This window comes from Aphelocoma coerulescens, chromosome 28 (genome assembly GCF_041296385.1).
Source record: "Aphelocoma coerulescens isolate FSJ_1873_10779 chromosome 28, UR_Acoe_1.0, whole genome shotgun sequence".
Taxonomy (NCBI): Eukaryota; Metazoa; Chordata; class Aves; order Passeriformes; family Corvidae; genus Aphelocoma; species Aphelocoma coerulescens.
The window spans coordinates 5,050,106-5,069,739 of NC_091041.1; the positions used below are offsets into that span (position 1 = coordinate 5,050,106).

At 60.3% G+C, this 19,634-nt stretch overlaps 1 protein-coding gene across 1 annotated transcript; it reads left to right on the forward strand.

The window, feature by feature from the left end:
* Nucleotides 1-1,170: 1,170 nt before the first annotated feature.
* On the forward strand, nt 1,171-19,417 carry ZBTB7A (zinc finger and BTB domain containing 7A). The gene is made up of 3 exons (XM_068997206.1): nt 1,171-1,283; nt 14,119-15,326; nt 18,197-19,417. Exons 2-3 carry the CDS (start codon nt 14,134-14,136, stop codon nt 18,648-18,650), a joined length of 1,647 nt encoding a protein of 548 aa, XP_068853307.1. The 5' UTR covers nt 1,171-1,283; nt 14,119-14,133; the 3' UTR covers nt 18,651-19,417.
* Nucleotides 19,418-19,634: the final 217 nt, after the last annotated feature.

Sequence of the window (19,634 nt, forward strand, 5' to 3'; positions counted from 1 at the left end):
GGCAGGAGGTGCCCCATGATGTGACACGGCTGGGTCTGGGGTCTGTGTGTGTGTGACACTGCCGGGGGGGGGGGGAGGGTGACACGGCTGGGTCTGGGGTCTGCGTGTGTGTGACACTCCTGGGGGGTGACACGGCTGGGTCTGGGGTCTGTGTGTGTGTGACACTCCCGGGGGGGGGGATGACACGGCTGGGTCTGGGGTCTGTGTGTGTGTGACACTGCCGGGGGGTGACACGGTTGGGTCTGGGGTCTGTGTGTGTGTGACACTCCTGGGGGGGGGGTGACACGGCTGGGTCTGGGGTCTGTGTGTGTGTGACACTGCCGGGGGGGGGGGGGTGACACGGCTGGGTCTGGGGTCTGTGTGTGTGTGACACTCCCGGGGGGGGTGACACGGCTGGGTCTGGGGTCTGTGTGTGTGTGACACTGCCGGGGGGGGGGGGTGACACGGCTGGGTCTGGGGTCTGTGTGTGTGTGACACTGCCGGGGGGGAGTGACACGGCTGGGTCTGGGGTCTGCGTGTGTGTGACACTGCCGGGGGGGGGGTGACACGGCTGGGTCTGGGGTCTGCGTGTGTGTGACACTGCCGGGGGGGGGGGGTGACACGGCTGGGTCTGGGGTCTGTGTGTGTGTGACACTCCTGGGGGGTGACACGGCTGGGTGTGGGGGTCTGTGTGTGTGTGACACTCCTGGGGGGTGACACGGCTGGGTCTGGGGTCTGTGTGTGTGTGACACTGCCGGGGGGGGGGGGGGGTGACACGGCTGGGTCTGGGGTCTGTGTGTGTGTTACACTCCCGGGGGGGGGGGGGGTGACACGGCTGGGTCTGGGGTCTGTGTGTGTGTGACACTCCCGGGGGGGGGTGACACCCTGTGACACGCGTGGGTCCGGCTCGCGCTGTCACGCGGGGAGGGGGGGGGGGGAGCGCGGACCGTCCCACTCCGCGCGCGGGCGGGGGGGGGGGTCCGCGGGGTCCCTTCGCGGGGCTCCTCCGGACGCGCACCCCCGAACCCCCCTCTCCCCCCCCCCCGCGGCCGCGCCGCGCTGCGCCCCCCCCCGGCCGGAGGCGGCTGCGCCCCGCGGGGGGGGGCGGCGGGCGGGGGGGCGGCGCGCGGCCCCTTTAAGAGCGGGGCGGCCCCGGCCGGAGCAGGAAGGAGCCGCATACGGGCCTCGGCGAGCAGCTCCCGCGGGGCGGCCAGAGCCTGCTCCGCCCGCCCGCACGGCCCGGCCCGCCCGCCTCGGCACGGCGCGGCCCGCTCCGCTCGCCCGGACCGCTCGGCCCCCGCCCGGTACGGAACTGAGGGGTGGGCGCGGAGGCGGGGGGGGGGGGGGGTCGCGCACGAAGGGGGGGGGGTTCAGGCCTGACCCTCCCCCCCCTCCCCTGGGGTAGTGGGGGGGAGTAGGGGGGTGGGGAGGGGTCAGTTGGGTCCGTTGCGGGGGGGGGTGGGGGCTGCCCTCCCCCTCCACCCCCCCCTCCGTATACGTTGTACTTGGCCGGGCCGTGCTGGGGGGGTCGCGGAGGGGGGGGGGGGGGGGGAAGGGTTCGGAGCGGGGAGGAGTGGGGGGAGCGCGGCGCGGGGGTTGCTGGGAGCTGTAGTCCCTTGGCGGCGCCGCACCGCAGGTGCCGGTGGACGCGCGGACTGCGGTTCCCGGCGCCCCGTGCGCGCGGCGAGCGGGAGGCGTGTTGATGGGCAGCGGGCGGGGCCAATCGGGGCGCGCCCTCCGCCCCGCGCGCCCGCCCCGCCCGCCGCCGCCCGGCCCAATGGCGGGCGCCGCGCGGGGTGGCCGGGGACGGGCGCGGCGGGGCCTGCGCGGCTCCCCCCCGCCCGGGCCCGCGACCCCCGCCCGGTCCCGGCACCGCCGCGACCCCCGCCCACCCCGGTACCCCCGGCGGGGCCGCCACCGACACCTCGCCGCCCCCCCCCCCCCTCCTCCTCCCGCCGGCGCCCCCCGCCCCCGCCTCCCCCCGGCCTCCATTGCGGCGCCCGCCCGCCCGGGGGAAGGGGTGGGGTCGTGGCGCCCGGCCAAGGCTCCCTGTGGGCCCCGCGGGGGGGGCGGCCCGGGCCGGCGGGGGGGGGAGGCCGGTCATGGGTGGGGTCCCCCGGGGCCGCCCCGTGCGGGGGCGTCGGGCCGGGCCGTCCCCGCGCACCCCAAGGTCGTTGCCGGCCGGGGGGCGCCGGCCCGGCCCTGCCCGCCCCGCTCCGGCCCTGCGCGCCCGGGGTTGTTTTTACCCCCCTCGGCCGTCCCTTATCTCCCCCCGGCCGGCTGCGGGCAGGGGGGGCCGCGGTGATAATCCCCCCGCGGGGCTGGGGCGCTGCTGCCCGGAGGAGCCCGGCGGGATAAGCCTCTCCCCCCCGCGGGACTGCGCAGCAGCGAGGCCGGCGAGAGCTTGGCGTGAGGGGCAGCATCCCTTCGTCCTGCCCAAACCTTCTCTGCCTGCCCGGGGACCCGGCACTGCCTTCTCATCGTCATCCCCCTCCCCGCAGGGCTCGGGGTTGGACGTGGTGGCTCGGGTCAGGTGCCCAAAACTGCCGTGCTGAGTCCCCCGTGACAGAGCCAAAGGTCCCTGCCCTCTTCCCCTTGGAGCGGTGCTTTGTGAGGCTGGAGACGGGACAAAGTCACGGACACATCGCTGAGACCGTGGGCTGGGAGCTGGGCACTGCCAGGGGAAGGGTTCCTTGGCTGTGTTGTTCCAGGAGTGCGGGAAAAAGTTGGTTTATGAAGCTGTATTAGGAGAGGTTGAGGTTGGATATCAGGAAAAGGTTCTTTCTCCACAGGGTGCTGGGCACTGCCCAGGCTCCCCAGGGAATGGTCCCGGCCCCGAGGCTGCCAGAGCTGCAGGAGCGTTTGGACAGCGCTGCCAGGGATGCCCAGGGTGGGGTTGTTGGGGTGTCTGTGCAGGGTCAGGGGCTGGGCTGGATGATCCCTGGGGGTCCCTTCTGGCTGAGGATATTCCATGATTCCATGGAAAGCCCTGGGACTCCGGCAGCAGCACCAGAACGTGTGAATCCCAGCGTTCCTATGTTGAAAGCAACAGTTCCTGTTGTACAACCCCAGCTGACGTGACTGCCTGTCCCCTGCCTGGCTCTCCGTGTTCCCAGCTCCTGCGGACCCTCGGCTGCGGGGCAGGAGGAGTTTGGGCAGCCAAAGTTTCTCTGGGCTCAAGGACTCTTGGTAAGAGTTTGCTGCCGGTCCCAGTTCAAGAGCAGCCATGCTCCTGGGGCTGTTAATTGTCCTGGCTATCGAAACCATAACTTATATAATAACTATTTTATGGACATGGGTAGAGAAAGGTTCTGCCTGGAAGAATTTACAACCTAATGAGGGTTGAAGTTGTGCTCAGCGTAGCAACGGAGCTAAAAGGTCATCCTGGCGCTTTCCAAAAGTGTTTGGGGAGGTTGTTGGTGGTATTTTTCAAGGAATTGTGTGATTTCTCAAGGATTCTGCCGGTCCTGGTTGGAAGTTGCAGCGTGTGGGCTCTTCTAGAGGCTGAGCAGGAAGAGCCGGGCTGGCTTTAATTCTGATGGTTTTGCTGGAGTTGATGGATTTCAACTACTTTTTAAAAAAAAAAAGAGACCGAGAGAAACTGAGGAGTTTATTAGAGAGGAGCCTTTCTTGTTTAATATTCATTCTGGCCCCTGTTTAGGCTTGTTCTGGTGAAAGAGGGAGTGAAGAGGCGCAACCCAAACATGGGTGAGATGGTGGGATTTTTCCACCAAGCCTTAATTGCTTCAGTAACTCCAGGGAGGGTTTTGCAAGGCAGGAGCTCTTAATAAATGTGGTGGTGAATGAAAGTAGTTCTTCACTCTGCTGCTCTGCAACTCTTCCTCTGCCTTTTTTTTTAAATTATTAATTGTTTTTCACTCGTATTTCATCTCGTGGCCGTGGGTCTGGTGATGATCTTTAGCTGTGGCTTCATGAGGAGCTCTGCTCCGTGGAGGAGCTGGCTGGAATTAATTTGGCACGGTGAGGGCGCTGGGGTTCCCTTCATGTTTGGTGACTTTTGGAAGCAGAATTAAAAATTCCAGTTGTTCTCCCAGCGTGGGAATTTGGATGTGGGCACGGGACGCAAATGAGGGGTGAAATTTATGCTGCCATCGAGGCTCTGTGGTGGTTTGGGTGCTCCTGTCTCCTTCAAGACCTTATTTTGGGATCAAGTGCCGGGGTTTCACCGCAGGATCAAGTCCCACCTAAAACCTGGGGGGTGGCCTGTGAAATTCCAGGTCTGTGTTTGAGACAGTCTAAATGCTTGAGAAGTGTGGTTTAATCTTGATTAAAACTGACACTTGAGGGTTTTCCCCCTGTCTCGGGATGCTGAGCTTTTTGGAAGATGAGCTTGTGTGGTGAACAATTAGATCCCTACTCGTTATCTCTCCTAGTCCAGGCAATAAACAGTTGCTTGAACTACACTCTCAACCAGCCTTAACCTCAAATTTGAGCAGACCGGTCCCAGTCTGTAATTAAAAGCCTTTTGACGAGCAGAACTCAGGGAAGGGGAGAAAGACAGGCAGTGTCTGGGATAAGGGAAGCGTTTATCCCCAATCCCATGGCCCTTTGATCCAAGCTGTGTCCGTCCCGATACCTGTGCCTGGAGCGTCCCAGAGGAGCTCTGGGAGGACGTCAGCGGGAGTAAACGAGGTCAGGCAGGCGCTGGGATCCTCTGCGAGTATCCAGGGACGATTGTTCCTCGCCCAGCCCCCTGCCCGTATCGCCTTCCCTCCGCGCAGTTTCAGTTTCCCACCCGCCCGGTGGCAGCGCCGGCTCCGGTGGCAGAGCCGGGGCGCGACTTCCCGGGGCCAAAGCGCCTTGAATCGCGGTGGGGCTCCTTCCCCCGGAGCCCCGGCCGGCTGAGGGACTGGGGAATGTCCCGCAGCAGCCCCGGGCTGCAGGTGGAAGGGAACTATAGGGCTCAGCTTAATGTGACAAGGTGCGAGAAACTGGAAACTGGCGCGAGCTGCCCCGGGGCTGCAGGTGGGAGCCAAGGGCACGTCGGTGGGATGAGCCGCAGATCCCCTGGCAATCAGCGGCTTCCCAACACCCTGGCTTCGCCCATCCCTGGAAAAATGTGCGGCCGCAGCGTCAGGAGCGTGACCTGCCAGCGCCGGCCTGGCTGGCTGGAATGCTGCTCCCCGATCCCCGCGGATCCCTGTCCTCCTGGGGCACCCTCGGGATCGTTCTCCTCATGTTTCCCACCCCTGTGCCCGCCTGAAGCCGGGAACCCTCTCCCGACCCCTCTCCCTGCTGCCTGGTGTTTCTCCACAGCAGAGGATGCTCCCAGGTGTCCCAGCGCTGGGTTTTAACTCCCTCCTCCCCACCCTTCACTCCACTCCTGCACCCATTTCCTTCCTGGTTCGTGCACCTCCTGATTTCCCACCAGCGCACTGGGAACCAGTGAGTAATTGGCTTTTTTCCCTGTTGTTTGCTGGAGCTGGGAAGGCGCCGGAGGTGGGCTTGTAGCTACAGGTTGCTGCTGTGCAGTTCCTCGGAGCCTCCTGCCCCGACAGGCAGAGCACACGGATCAGCGTTCCCTCCCTGCATCCCTGTGCTCCCAGCAGGGCAGGAAGGAAGGAGCTCCGTGGCAGGAGAGCATTGCCAGGGATGAAGCCCCGCTTGCTCCGGGGATTCGCTTCTGCTCGTCATCAGCCGGAGTCGGGAATGGCGGGACGAGCTGTCTGTTAATCCACAAACTGGGAATTACATAAGGGACTGCCCTGCCCTGCTCTCTCACCAAACTCCAGTCTTATTCTTTTACTTATTTTCCTTTTTTTCTCCTCCTCTTTCCCTGTGTGGAAAAGAACAACCGGTCTGCGAGGTGTCATTTGAGGCAATTAGATTAACGCCAGAGCCTCGGGCACGGAGCGCCGAGGGCAGGGAATGTCAGGGGTGGCGGGGGGGACACGGGGGCTGCAGAGGGAATCCTGTGATGGGGAGGGGGATGGGCGGTTTGGGGGCTCCTGCAGGGAACAGGGGCTGTGGGAATGGGGGGATTTGGGGTTTGAGCAGTTCTTCGGGTTCTCTGTTCAAGGGTCAGGAGAGATGTGACAGGGAGGGGAGCATGGGGTGAAGGGGTGAATGCTATCAGGGACCTGTGAGAATGGGGGAATTTGGGATTTGAGCAGTTTCTGTGGTTCTCTCAGCAGATGACAAGGGCTGTGACAGGAGAGGGGGAATGTGGAGTGAAGGGGCAGATGGGTTTGGTTTTTGTCAAGGAAACACTGGAGTGACTTTGGGGTGATTTTGGCTGGATTGGGGGCAGCCTTTGGCCTCTGAAGGGGACAGGGTGTCCAAACATGACCTGCTCTGATTTTCCTCCAGCCTGGAGCAGCTGGGCTGTGCTGGGGGTTAACGCTTTGTGACGAGTCCTCAATTGCTCCCTTGGCAAAGGGGCCCCACGTTGCCTTTTTGGAATAGCAGCAGCTTATTCCTGCCTGGATCCTGGGGCCTGCAGGCTCCAGGGCTCTCAGGTTGGGAAAGAACCCTCCTGGGAGAGAGCTTTTCCTGCAGCCAGGACTGGAGCACACATGGTCTTGTGGTTTGTGCAGTTTTTCCCCTTTTTCTGTGTAACTCCTGAGACTTCTTTAAGTGTTTCAGAGAACTGGGGCTGGCTCAGCCATGGCCTGGTGTTGTCCAGAATCTCCCAAAACCAGGGAGCTTTCCCACAGGAGCCACGTGGGAGAGAACCTGTTGGAGGGCCAGGACTCACAGCAGTGTGGGCACACTTGGACTTGGTGAAAAGAGTTTGTTTGAGCAGCAAAACAAGGAGTTTCCATGAGTGCCAGGGTGTCCGGCCTTCCCGGGCCCCGGGCCGAGCTCAGATGGGCTCAGCTTAGGCTGAGGATTGAGGGAAGGCTGGGAGTTGCTGGAGCAGAGGTGGGTTTGGAGCAGGGTTGAGGATCCCTGAGGATCTCTGAGCAGCTCTCAGCCTCTCGGGCAGCTTGAGGTTTGTTTTGTCTCGGTGCAGGGAAGTTCCTGTGACCTGTTGGGGATCCAGCACACAGAGTTTGTGCCATGGGCCTTTGTGTCGAGGCAGAGCGACAGTGGCGGGGATGGAGGGGCTTCTCACCCCAAATAACCCCTCACACACAGAGCTGGGGTGGGAGACTCCCCAGGCTCAGAGCAAAGCACATTCCTGCCGGATTAAACCCGGCCTCTGATGACAAAGGAGAAAATTGGCAAGGAGGGCTGGGTGGAGGAACCAGTTCAGGCTCACCTTGCAACATGAGAGGAGTTTGGTGCTGTCGTGGGACGGGGCTGAGGGTGGCAGCTCAGGGAGGCTCCGTGCCTGGATTTGGGATCCTCTGGAACAGCGCTGGTGCTTGGTCCATCGGGGTCCACATCCTGCCTTTGCCAGCAGCTGGAAACTGGAGTTTCCCAGGAGCTGTGCCACGCCCTGGAAGGAAATCCCATCCCAGTTACATCCCAGGGAGCTGTGGAATGTGACTTTGGGTCATCCCTCGTCTGCCTGGATTGTGGAAGTGAGTCCTTGCAGAGGGAGCCGTGTCTCTGGGAACACCACCAGGTTTCCTGGGAGATGCAGAGTCTTTCCCAGGCCTTTGGGATGAGTCGGAGCGAGCCTGTTCCATGGTGACACTTGTCCTTCCACTGGAAGAATTCCACAGCTGGCTTGTCCGGCCTTGTCTGGGCCAGTGAAAACTGCTGGAATTCAGGCAGTTTTGGAAAACCAAGAGGAGCAAGCCCCTTTCTTCCTGGTGCTCCATAGCAGCATTCCCGACAATTCCCGACCTGGGTGGTCCCTGCTCCACTGTGGTCACTCCATGGTTCCTCTGCTCCCAGCAGGATTCGGGAGCCCCGTTCCAGTTGCTCTGGTTCTGTTTGGCACAGGTTGTCACTGTCACCACTGAGGTGTCTTGGTGAAGGACTGGAAAGGGGGCAGTTTAGAATCCTGGGAAGATCGTAAGTGGGGTGAGGTGGAACATTTCACCGGGTCTCTCGGCCTCGGGGAGATTGAATTCCCCCAAAACCTGTCCATCCAGGAGCTGCTGGGGAGGGGAGGCTCCCGATTCCCTCACAGCCCATTTCCACGGATCAGCTGCTGTAACCTGGGCTTGGGGCTTCTTCACCCCAGTTTTTCCCTGCAGCTCTCCCAGACCTCAGAGATTCCTTGCCAAATCCCTGGGCCCTGTGCAGGCTCCCACGGATGAGCCCGGGATGCGGCCGTTCCCGGTGAGGAAATGGCTGCCTGGCAGCTGGGAAGGGCTGTCCTGGCTCCGCTGGCACTGGGATCGACCCCTTTGGCCAGGGACAGGAGAGCAGAGCACCAGGCCACAGCCAGCTCCTGGCACTGCTCCTCCCTCCGGGCTGTTGCTCCTTTCCACACGAAGGAAAATCAAGGGTCTTTATTGCATTAAAGCTCTGGGATGCTCATCGAGGGGATGTTCAGATCCAGTGCTCCATCCAGACTTCACGGGAGCAATTGCTCCTCCTGCCACAGTTCCCTTGGCAGCAGCTGCAGGATGTGGGATTCTCCTTCCCCGTCTGAGCCTCCGTGCTGTCAAATCCTGATGTGTCCTGGTTGTTCCTGCAGTGCTTTAGGTGCTTCTTCCTTTGTGTAAATGGCTCTTGGAGAGCTTTAGCCCTTCTCTTCACAAGGGCCTGGAGTACCAGGGGAAGGGGGAATGGCTTCAAAATGTCAGCAGGGATAGATGGGATATAGGGAAGGAATTCCTCCCTGTAAGGGTGGGGAGGCCCTGGAATGGATTTCCCAGAGCAGCTGTGGCTGCCTGTGGATCCCTGGAAGTGTCCAAGGCCAGGTTGGAGCAGCCTGGGATCAGGGAAGGTGTTCCTGCCCATGGGATGGATCGGGATGAGCTTTAAGGTCCCTCCCAACCCACTCCATTCTGGGTTTTCAGGGATGTGTTGATCCGTACTGCAGCCTCTGCGGGGTTTGGGGCAGATTTCCCTTCCCTTGGAGCAGCTGCTTGGTGTGAAGGGGCCGTAGGAGGGGAATTGGCCGTGCTGGAGCTTCCTGTGCTGCCCAGGCACATCTTTCTAGAGCAGGGAGAGGCAAACCTCCCCGGCAGGTCCGGCCTGGCCAGGACAGCCCGGCTGTTTTGGTTACGTGGTCGCGCCGTGAGTCCGTGGGGTTGGGCTGAAACGGGGGGAGGCTGCCCGAGCCCAGGAGCTGTCGGAACATCTCGGATGTTCTTCCACTTCACCTTGAATTTGAGACTTTGACTCATCACAGAATGGTTTGGGTGGAAGGGACCTTAAAGCTCATCCTGTCCCACCTCTGCCATTCCATTCCAGTCCATCCCCACCCTCACAGGGAAGAATTCCTTCCCCATATCCCATCTAAACCCACTCTCAGTTTGAATCCATTCCCCCTTGTCATTCCATGACCTTGTCCAAAGTCTCTCCATCTCTCCTGGAGCCCCTTTAGGCACTGGAAAGTCTCTCCAGAGACCTTGCAGCAGCATTCCAGCAACCAAAGGACCTACAAGAAACAGGATGCTCTGATCTTTGGAAGGACCAGAACAAACCAACCACTCAGAGGAACCACTGGAGCAGGGTTTGCTCAGGGGTGTGATCTGAAGCCTCTTTGGGAACCAACTGAACCCTCCTCACGTGGCTCAGTCTCATTCCTTGGCTGAGCCCTCATGTCCCAAATCCAGAGCTGCGGTCGCTTTTCCCTGTTGGGAGCTGGGCAGGGACGTGCAGGGGCTGGAGGGGATGGATGCCCATGCTTGGAAAACAGAGCCAGATTGTCCAAAGCAGCCCACAGATATTTGCAGGGTGCTGGTTCTGCTCTGATCTCTTCACTTCAAGAGCTGCATGATCTTGGTCATGTTACCCCAGATGGGGTGTCCAGTCAGGACAGAAGAAAGCTGGAATTCACTCTTTGCCATTGATGGCTCCGTTGCCTTCTCAAGACCAAGGATTTCTTCCCACTGCACCATTGAAAATGTAGTTTTATTTGAAATAAAAAGCATGCTGAGGGGTTTTCTTATCTTGATTTTTCCCACAGTGCAGTTCCTTCTGTTGATGTGCAGGGTCTTCCTCTCAGGAACATCCAGCTGTTCTCCAGGCCCAAATAACTGGGATAGTTTGGCCCTACAGCACTGACAGCACGTTCCTCGTCGGGAGCAGTTGAATTTCCATGGCTCTGTGGAGTGCTTGGAATTGTGACTTCTCCCAAGCAGGCAAAACACCTCCTTCACTTCCTGCTGCCTCCGTGTTCCCCCCTCCCCGGTGCTCCGTGCGTGTCCCGAGGCCTCGGCAGAGTTTCGGGTGGATCCTGGGCAGAGGGAGGGAGACCTGCTGGGGCTTGTCCTGGGCTCGGTGTCGGCACAGGCGCTGCCTCCTGCTCCCCGTGGCCACGGAGCTGCCTCGTCCCAGGGCATCCAGGCTGGCAGATGTGTCCGTGCAGCTGGGAGAAGGACGGGGGCACTGGGATGGTCTCTCCCTAAATATAAAGAGGTGAGGACTTGTGGGGTGTGAGCTGTTCATAGGGAAAAAATTCCCGTTCCTCCAGTTGGTGGTGAGGGAATGCTGGGGTAGTGTTTGGGCCTTGGGCAGCAACCACTCTGGGTGTGTTTTTGTCTAAAGCACCATTACTTTAATAATTCTTCCTTGGTGCTGCTGCTGAGGCCACCCTGCCTTGGTCACATCCAAGAAATCCCAGAGCAACTTGGGATCCTTGGGCATCTTGAGCAAGAGGCTGAGTATCCCAGAATCCTGGAATGGTTTATGTCAGAGGGACCTTAAATATTCCTGCCATGGAGAGGGGCACCTTCCACTGTCCCAGGCTGCTCCAACCTGGCCTTGGACACTTCCAGGGATCCAGAGGCAGCCACAGCTGCCCTGGGAATTCCATTCCAGGGCCTCCCCATCCTTACAGGGAAGGATTCCTTCCCAATATCCCATCTATCCCTGCCCCATCAGTTTGAATCCATTCCCTCTTATCCCGTCACTCCATGCTCATGTCCAAACTCCCTCTCCATCCTCCAGACTCAATATCCACGGGCCGTCTCCCAGGGCTCGGCTGTCCCCAGGAAATGTGGCTTTGTGGATGGCAGAATTCCCTAAAGCCCTTTTGCCTGGTGCTCCATGGTGAGAGGGCGATGCCCATTCTCCCTCCCTGCCCCGAGCAGGTGCCAGGTGCTGCTCAAGTTCTCACCTGTACCTGGAGTGGGCGGCGCCTCTGCCTTTGGAAAGCGTTTTGGGATCTTTTCTGGATTAGAGCACACAGAAAACATTGGCTGTTCCTGGTTGCCCAGGTGTGACTGAGCTCTTCCACCTGTGTATTCCTGAGCCCTCCCAAACTGCTCAGCTTCCTCCAAATTTTAAGGCAAAGAAGCAAAGGGAAAAGAAAAAAATAAAAACCGCACTGAGGTTCCGTGGAAAACTGGTAATTAAAGAGGTGTTTTGTCAGCACTTTTGGTTGTGATCCCATCTTGATGTGGTCGTCTCATTTGAATGTAAATGTCAAATTCCAGAGCTCCTAGAGGAGAGGGATTGGGTGACATCCTGCTGAGGGAAGCACAAGCTCAGGGGTTTCAGGGGTCTGGGAGGAGAGAGGTGAGGAATTGAGGTTTTGCCACTTGTTGCCTGGCTGCAGGGCATTCCCAAGTGGATCTTGCCCATTCCATCATGGCGTTGAGCCCTGTTACCTTGAGCAAGCAGTGGGTTTGGGGTGTTTGGAACTTCTTTTGAGTCTCCCACTCAGGAAGTTCCCAAAGCCCCAAATCCATGAGGTGGAACACTCCATTTCCCATTGGTAATTCCGAGGCTGTTCAGCCCCTTGGGAAGGGAATGGGGGGTGAATTTTAACGACTCAATCTCTGGATGTGGGTGGAGCATCCAGGCCCTGACTTGATTCCTGGGGGGCTCGGGGTGGCCCCTTTGCCCCCTGCTGTCCTCGGCCACCGCGGCTGTGGGACACAAAGGCCGTGTTGTGTGCGGGGTGGCCGAGTTGGACAAGGCTCCAGGCCGGCCCTCGGCAGTCTCATGACCCTGCAGCCATTCCCACACTGTCGGGATGATTATCCCAGCCCCCGGGATGGGGGGGTGACCTTGCCTGGATGGTCTGGCTGCTCCCCCAGGCCCCCAGAGCCGGGGTGTGTGGGGGGACAGACACGGCTCCCTCAGGATCCCAGGCTGAAGCTTCCAAATGCTGCATGCAGCTCAAATTCCCTGGTTTTTGGGAAAAAAAGCTTTGTAAAGCATCTCTTGTAGAGGGGAAGGGGAGGGAGAAGCTCCAAGGCCGTTTTTGGGGTGGGCAGGGATATGGGATCCACTTTCCTCTGTGTGGTGGCTCCGATCAGGGGCTTTTGGGGAGCTCTGTTGCTGCCCTGGTGGGGATGGGACCAGCGGTGCTGAGGCAGCAGGAGCCTCCCTGGAATCCCAGCTCGGGAGGCAGGAGGGTCCCTGGGATCCCCTGGGGATGCTGGGATGGGCTGACCTTGCCCAAGGTGCCACCAAACAGGCCTTTGCCCTTTCCTCCCTGCCAGGACCCTGATGTGAAAATCTCTGAAATTAGGGCTGAAAGGTCAAATCTGGAGTCAGTCCCGGCTGTCTCAGGAAGCTTCCTGGCTTTGGTGTTCACTCTTGGTGGCAGGACTGGGGCCTGCCCTGCCCATGCAGCTCCCCTGCATCCTCCCTCCTCCTCAGCCCCATCCCATTCCTCTTGGGAGCTGAACGTTGGTGTCCTCCTGCTGTTGCATATCCAGGGATTTGCTCCAGATCGGTGTTCCACAGCCTCAGACCTGCCTTCTCCTGCCTTTTCTCTGTATAAAACAGGAAGGTGCCAAAATTAAACTCGTTTTCTGGGATTGACCAAACTTTTCAAAAATGAGTAAATATGGAAAACTACTGAGGAGGCCGGGGGTGGGTGGGGGAAGCCGGAGTTGTGCAACCTGGGCTCCTGCTCCGTGCTGGGACCCGGGGCTGGCAGTTGCTTCCTGGGTAATTGCTTCTGTTCTGGATGCATCCTGACTCATCCATCCCCCCATGGCGTGGGACAGGCCACGTCCCACCGTGCCTCAGTTTCCCCACCTGGAGATCAGGAACTCAGATACTCCAGCCTTGTGCCAGGGTGGTTTGGGAACCGATCTGTGTGTGGATTTCTTGGCTCCTGCTGATCCCAGTGTTTGGGACGGGGGAACTACACTGATTTTCCAGCAAAGGCATCACTGCTTCAAGGAGCACATGGATTTGTTGCTTGAGATGGAGAGGAGGGAAACATTATTCCTAAGTTTTGGGATCAGAGGACTGGGATTGTGGGATAATTGGGGGCTGTTCAGACTGGCAGTTCGGCTCCAGTGTCCCTTTCCCAGCAAAGGGGATCCCTTCCCACCAGGGCTGCTTGATTCTCTCTGGGTTTTTCCAGCCTTTGGAGTCAAGTGGATCTGTCAGGAGTGACTTTATTTATTTATCTTGTCCCAAACAAACCCTTGGCATTGGGAAGAGCCGCTGCTTGTGCTGGAACCTGTCCAAGATCCGGCTCTGGTGCTGGCACTTGCTGACCCCGATGTCCTTTCCTCTCTCCTGCTCCCGGGAAAGAGCAGGAGCTGCCTCAGATTCAAGGGATCAGCTCTTGTCTGTCAAATACCTGCAGCAGCAGGTTGGGGTGGCTGGGGCTCCCCTCTCCCTGCCCTTCCCAAAGGGTATTCCCTGCCTGCATCTCTCCAGGTGTTCTGGCACTCCGGGATGAGTGATGGGAATGGTGTTCCCAGTGATGACATCATTGTGCTGGCTGCTCTCAGTGAGCAGGGGACCTTCCCAGTAGGACTGGGAATGGGAAGTGCTCCCAGAGGTGGACTGGGATGCACTGGGGAGGCTCAGGCCCACACTGGGCACGGCTGTGCTCGCTCTGGGTGCTGCCTGGCTGGCGATCCCAGCTCCCTGCCAAGGCGTGCTGCTCTGGCCCAGATCCGTGCTAATTCAGCTGTTCTCACTTGAGAGCATCTGGGTTCTGCTCCTCCTCCTCCTTCCCAGGTAAGTACAGGACAGGCAGGATGCCGGGCAGGACAAGGGGAGAGGTCCAGGGGACAGGGAGAGGCGCGGGGGACACGCGTGGTGCTGCCGGGTGCGTCCCTCCGGAATTTGGGAATTCTCCCCATGTCCCCAAGCTGTGACTCACGGCCGTTCCCTCCTTTCCCGCAGCCTTTAGCGTGGAAGATGGCGGGTGGCGTGGACGGCCCCATAGGGATCCCGTTCCCAGATCACAGCAGCGACATCCTCAGCAGCCTGAATGAGCAGAGGAACAACGGGCTGCTGTGCGACGTGGTCATCCTGGTGGAAGGCCAGGAGTTCCCCACCCACCGCTCCGTCCTGGCAGCGTGCAGCCAGTACTTCAAGAAGCTCTTCACCTCAGGGTTAGTGGTGGACCAGCAGAACGTGTATGAGATAGACTTTGTGAGTGCGGACGCCCTGTCGGCGCTGCTGGAGTTCGCCTACACCGCGACCCTCACCGTCAGCACTTCCAACGTCAACGACATCCTCAACGCCGCCACGCTGCTGGAGATCCCGGCCGTCAGGGATGTCTGCACGGATCTCCTGGAGAGGAAGATTCTGGCCAAAAATGACCAGATGGATACAGTAGATCAAATTGATCAGAGGAACCATCTCAGAGCAAAAGAGTACCTGGAGTTCTTCCAGAGCAACCCCGTGAACGGCCACCAAGGCAGCTTTCCGTGGACCAACCCAGAGTTGAGAGACCTTCAGAGACTGAACTTCCGAGGCCAAGAGGAGGAGGAGGAGTCAAACTGCAATGGCCTGGACTTCTACTCGCAAGCCACCCCAACCGAAAGACCAAAGGCAAGTGACTGTGACCCTGACAGCAACCCGGCCATGTGGCTGGACCGCGAGGACGAGGAGCCGGTCAGCGGCGGGATGTTCTCCCCTTCCCAGAACGGACATTACAGCAGCCGTGGCTTGGCCACCCCGGGAGAAGAGGAGGGGGGCACCCCCAGGGGCCCTCTGGACCCGCAGGAAGCCGGGGACTCGCCCAGCTTCATCCCCACCGGCACAGAGACGGAGGACGATGCCAGGGAGGTGGATGACCTGGCCGCCAGCGCCCTGCTCCAGCAGATGATCAACTCCGTGGGGCGGCAGCAGCTCGGCGACGACGACCGCAAGGACGAGGACGGGGTCATGGATTATTACTTGAAATATTTCGGCAGTTCCAGCGAGGGCGACGTGTACCCGTCCTGGTCCCAGAAGGTGGAGAAGAAGATCAGGGCGAAAGCATTCCAGAAGTGCCCCATCTGCGAGAAGGTGATCCAGGGCGCCGGGAAGCTGCCGCGCCACATCCGCACCCACACCGGGGAGAAGCCCTACGAGTGCAACATCTGCAACGTCCGATTCACCAGGTACGGGCCGGGCGCGGGGGCTGCACAAACCCGGCTCTCCCCAGGAGCCGGCGCAGGGCTGGGCCTGGGTGATTTTATCTCCCCTGCTCTGCTCATTTCCATCCTAACAGAGTTGGGTCTGGAGGCCAAAGTTTTCCAGGGAGACGAGCGATTTGGGGGTGTGACACTTGAGCTGTCTCAAGGGGCCTGGCTCGATGGCCAGTGCCACCATCCCGCTGTCCTGAACTGCTGAGCTCTGCTGGAAACCCGGCCAGAGCTGGAGTGACGTGCTGGGGAAACAGAGCTGCAGCTCTTGGCCCGTCCATCGCGGCCGAGGCAGGAGCGGGGGAATCGTTCGGGAACGGCTCCATGGGGTGGCTGAGCTGGTGGTGGTTGGGTCGGAAGGAGGTTGGACCCCGCTCGTGTCCTGGCAAACCGAGCGCTGCGGCCCCGGTGCAGCTCCCGCGGGCGTTCGCCACGGCCCCGTCCCTAATCAGGGCTCCTCTGCTCCTTGCCTGGGCCAGGGAGCACCAAAGAAAGGGGACATTGTTTGGATCGCTCCCGGTTCACTCCAGTCCGCGGTCGGGCGCCGCCTCCTCTCCCCGGGCTCTGTGGCCGCCGGGGCTGTACCGGGGCGGGGGTCCCACCCTGGAGCGGCCCTGGCCCTGCTGAGGGGTGGCATGGGCTGCCCGGGCCTGGGGCCTGCTCCCTTCCCTTTCCCTGCTCCCTTCCCTTTCCCTGCTCCCTTCCCTTTCCCGGCCTGCTCCCTGCCTGCCCTGATATTCCCATTGTGCCAGTTCCCACTGCCAAGGCCGGCCCTCCCAGGCCACTCGTGCTTTGGGGGCTCCGTCCCATGGGGCTGCTCCATCCCATGGGGCTGCTCCATCCCATGGGGCTGCTCCGTGTGGGATCCATGAGGGATCCCTGGGGCAGCTGCGGTGCAGCCGGAGGGGCCGAGCCGTGGGCAGAGGCCGCGTCCTGCCCCTTCCCCTGGTCCTGGCCGCACCCAGCCCACGTTGGAGAGCTGAGGAATGCAGATAATGGCAGGGGCAGGGTGCCAGCCCTCCCTCCCCGCTCCCCCGGCCCTGCCACGCGGCACCTCCCTGCTCCGGGGGCCCGGGGGGCCCATCCCAACCGGTCCCACAGCGATCCCACAGCGATCCCACCCCCCTGTGCAGGATCCAGGGGCCTGCAGGATGTGGAAATGCCACAGGGTCCCTGGCAGCTGGTGGCACTGCGAGATGAGGGGAGGCCCAGGGATTTTTTGGGGAGGGGGAATTGGTGGGGCAATGCCACCTCAGCCCTTTTCCATCCTGTTCCCCTTCCATGGGTTTTGGATGAGGACCTGCTCCCTGTTGGCTCCCAGGAGGGCCTGGCACCTGTAAAAAAGCTGCTTTCCTAAAACACCAGATTCCAGCCAAAATACATCCTGCTGCTGCTTCCCACAGCCGGGGTTTGGACCTGGAGAAGCCTGGATAGGGACAGGGAGCTGTCCTTGGCACCGCTGTTCCCTGTCGTGCCCTGAGCTCGAATTCCCCTCGATTTTATTATTCCTTTGCTCTCCTTCCCCCTCCGCATCCCACGGCTGGAAAACAAACCCCTTCCCCGTTCCACGGGGCTATGGGAAGGCTGGACACGGGATGCTGGCTCTGGGAGGGGGTTTGGGGTGTGCCAGGAGGAGCCGGGGCTGTTCCAGCCGGGTGTTCCCGGCCGGGTGGGGACGGGCCCGGCCCTTCTCAGGGATTTTTGCTCCCTGGTGCTTCCTGGTTCCTCTGCGGGCGCGGGGGGAGGAGCAGCGGCAGCTCTGATAAGAAAAGAGAGAGTGGGGGGGTTAGAAAATGATAAATTTTAATTTCAAAAGGCCGTTTTTGTGTCCCTCGGAGCTGGAGGCGATCTTGGTCTTTGATCCTTCCCTGGAGCTTTAGGATTTTTGGGATCCTGTGGGCAAAGGGAGAACGTTCAGGGCGGGGAGCCGTGTGTTCCATCCGGGAGAGCAGAGAGGGACGGGGTGGATCCGCTTGGGAAGGGTCGAGCAGGTGCTGGGAGGGCAGGAGGGGCTCCCACGGCCTCGCCACGTGCTCTGGGCTGGGATTTTCCTGCAGGAAGCAGCGATGGCTGCGGCTCACGTGGCCCTGCTGGCCCCCGGCCCGGCCTGTGCACCGGCCCTGCCCCGGCTGGGGGAGCTGCGGCTGCGCCGGCCCCGAATGAGCCACACGGCCCCAAGTGAGCCATGCGTGACCCCATAGCTGCGATCAGCCCTGTACTGGGCAAGGTGTGACCCCATAACCCTGCTCAAACCCCATATGGGGCAAGGTGTGACCCCATAACCCTGCTCAGACCCCATATGGGGCAAGGTGTGACCCCGTAACCCTGCTCAGACCCCATATGGGGCAAGGTGTGACCCTCTATGTCACACACCGTGCTTTATTGGGTGATGCTTTACCCTGTGCTGTCGCTCAGCCCTGGATTGATGCTTGACCCCGTACTGGGCGATGCTCAGCCCCGTACTGGTGTTCAGCCCTTTCCTGATGCTCAGCCCTGTGCTGGACAGCGGTGACCCCATAGTGATGCTCAGCCCTGTATGGGGTGATGTTTGACCTCGTGCCAGGTGATGCTTGGCCCTATATGAGGTGCCCTCTTAGCCCCATATGAGGTGACGTTCAGCCCCACACCGGGTGGATGCTCCACCCTACACCAGCTGGTTCCAATGTCCAGCCCCACACCCGCTGCTGCCCAGCCCTGTTCCAGCGACACCCCACCCTCTTCCATCCGCAGCTTTCCCCCGTTCCCCCCATCCCTTCTCCCCTCTCCTCCACCACCCCAGAGCTCCCTCCCGCCCCCGTTCCCCGCCCTGCCCGGGGCTGACGGTGCCCTGTGTGTGCTCTCCGCAGGCAGGACAAGCTGAAGGTGCACATGCGGAAGCACACGGGGGAGAAGCCCTACCTGTGCCAGCAGTGCGGGGCCGCCTTCGCCCACAACTACGACTTGAAGAACCACATGCGGGTGCACACGGGGCTGCGGCCGTACCAGTGCGACAGCTGCTGCAAGACTTTCGTCCGCTCCGACCACCTGCACAGGCACCTTAAAAAAGATGGATGCAACGGGATCCCGTCCCGGAGGGGCCGCAAGCCCCGGGTGAGGGAGGCCGGGGCGATGCCCCCCACCCCGACGGGCAGCGCCGAGGACGGGAGCTTCCCGGCCGGAGCCGAGAGCCAGGAATCCGAGGACACCGCGCAGGGCACCGAGCAGGAGCAGCAGCACTTTGAGGAGAATTCCAATAACGAAGCGCCGGGATTGAATGTAGCAGGAGGGTCGGATGAGGGTAACACGCAAGGACTCTCCTAAACCAAAAAAAAAAAAAAAAACAAAAAACAAACCAACCCCAACGAAACAAAACAAAAAACCAACCCCAACCAACGAAACAACCACCTGAGAAACAAAGTCACAAAATCTAGTTAGTACTTTTCCTCCGATTTTTCTCTTTAAAAAGATGTTTCTCTCCCTTTTTTTAAGAAAAAAAAGCGACAAAAACAACAAAAAAAAAAAAAAAAAGAGAGATATTATATTAACGTTTTCCAATCTTCCCATCGTAAGCGGGGCTCCCCCGAGGATCCCTCATAGCCAAGGACCTTTTCTTGGAAAGGCAAGGACGCTAGGGAAGCACGAGGTGGGGATGGAAAGTGGCTCTGTCACATGGAAAAGAGCTTCCATGTAAATCCAAAGCTTTATTTTGTGTCCAAACACGTGTTTAAAAAAAAGAAAAGAAAAAAAAACTTATTTCAGAGAGAGATCTATTTAAGAAAAAAAAAAGGAAAAAATAGAAAAAAAAAAGAGTGGTAGGAGTTGGAAGGGCTGTGGCAGGGCGGGGTTTGGGATTTGGGGGCCGAGGGCTCCTTCCCAGGAGATCGGGGTCAGGATTTGGGGTCCGTCCCCCCGGCCCCGTGCGAGGCTCAGTCGGGCAGCGAGGGCTCCGGGTGGGGAGCGGCCGGAAAATTGCTGGAAATGTCTGGAAATTGCCTGAAAAAAAAAAAAAAAAAAAATCATGTGAGAGAGAGGGCAGCAGGTTCGGCAGGGTTTGTGTCGGGCACGCGGGGCTGGGGACAGCGGAGATGGTGGGGACAGGGCAGGGATGGGGACAGGGCAGGGATGGGGACAGCCAGGGATGGGGACAGGGCAGGGATGGGGACAGCCAGGGATGGGGACAGCCAGGGATGGGGACAGCCAGGGATGGGGACAGGCACGGGGAGCAGCACCTGGAGCAGGGACAGCGGGGATGGCTCCGCTGTGCTGTGGATCCAGTGCCGGGGTGTCCATCCCCGTGGCCATCCC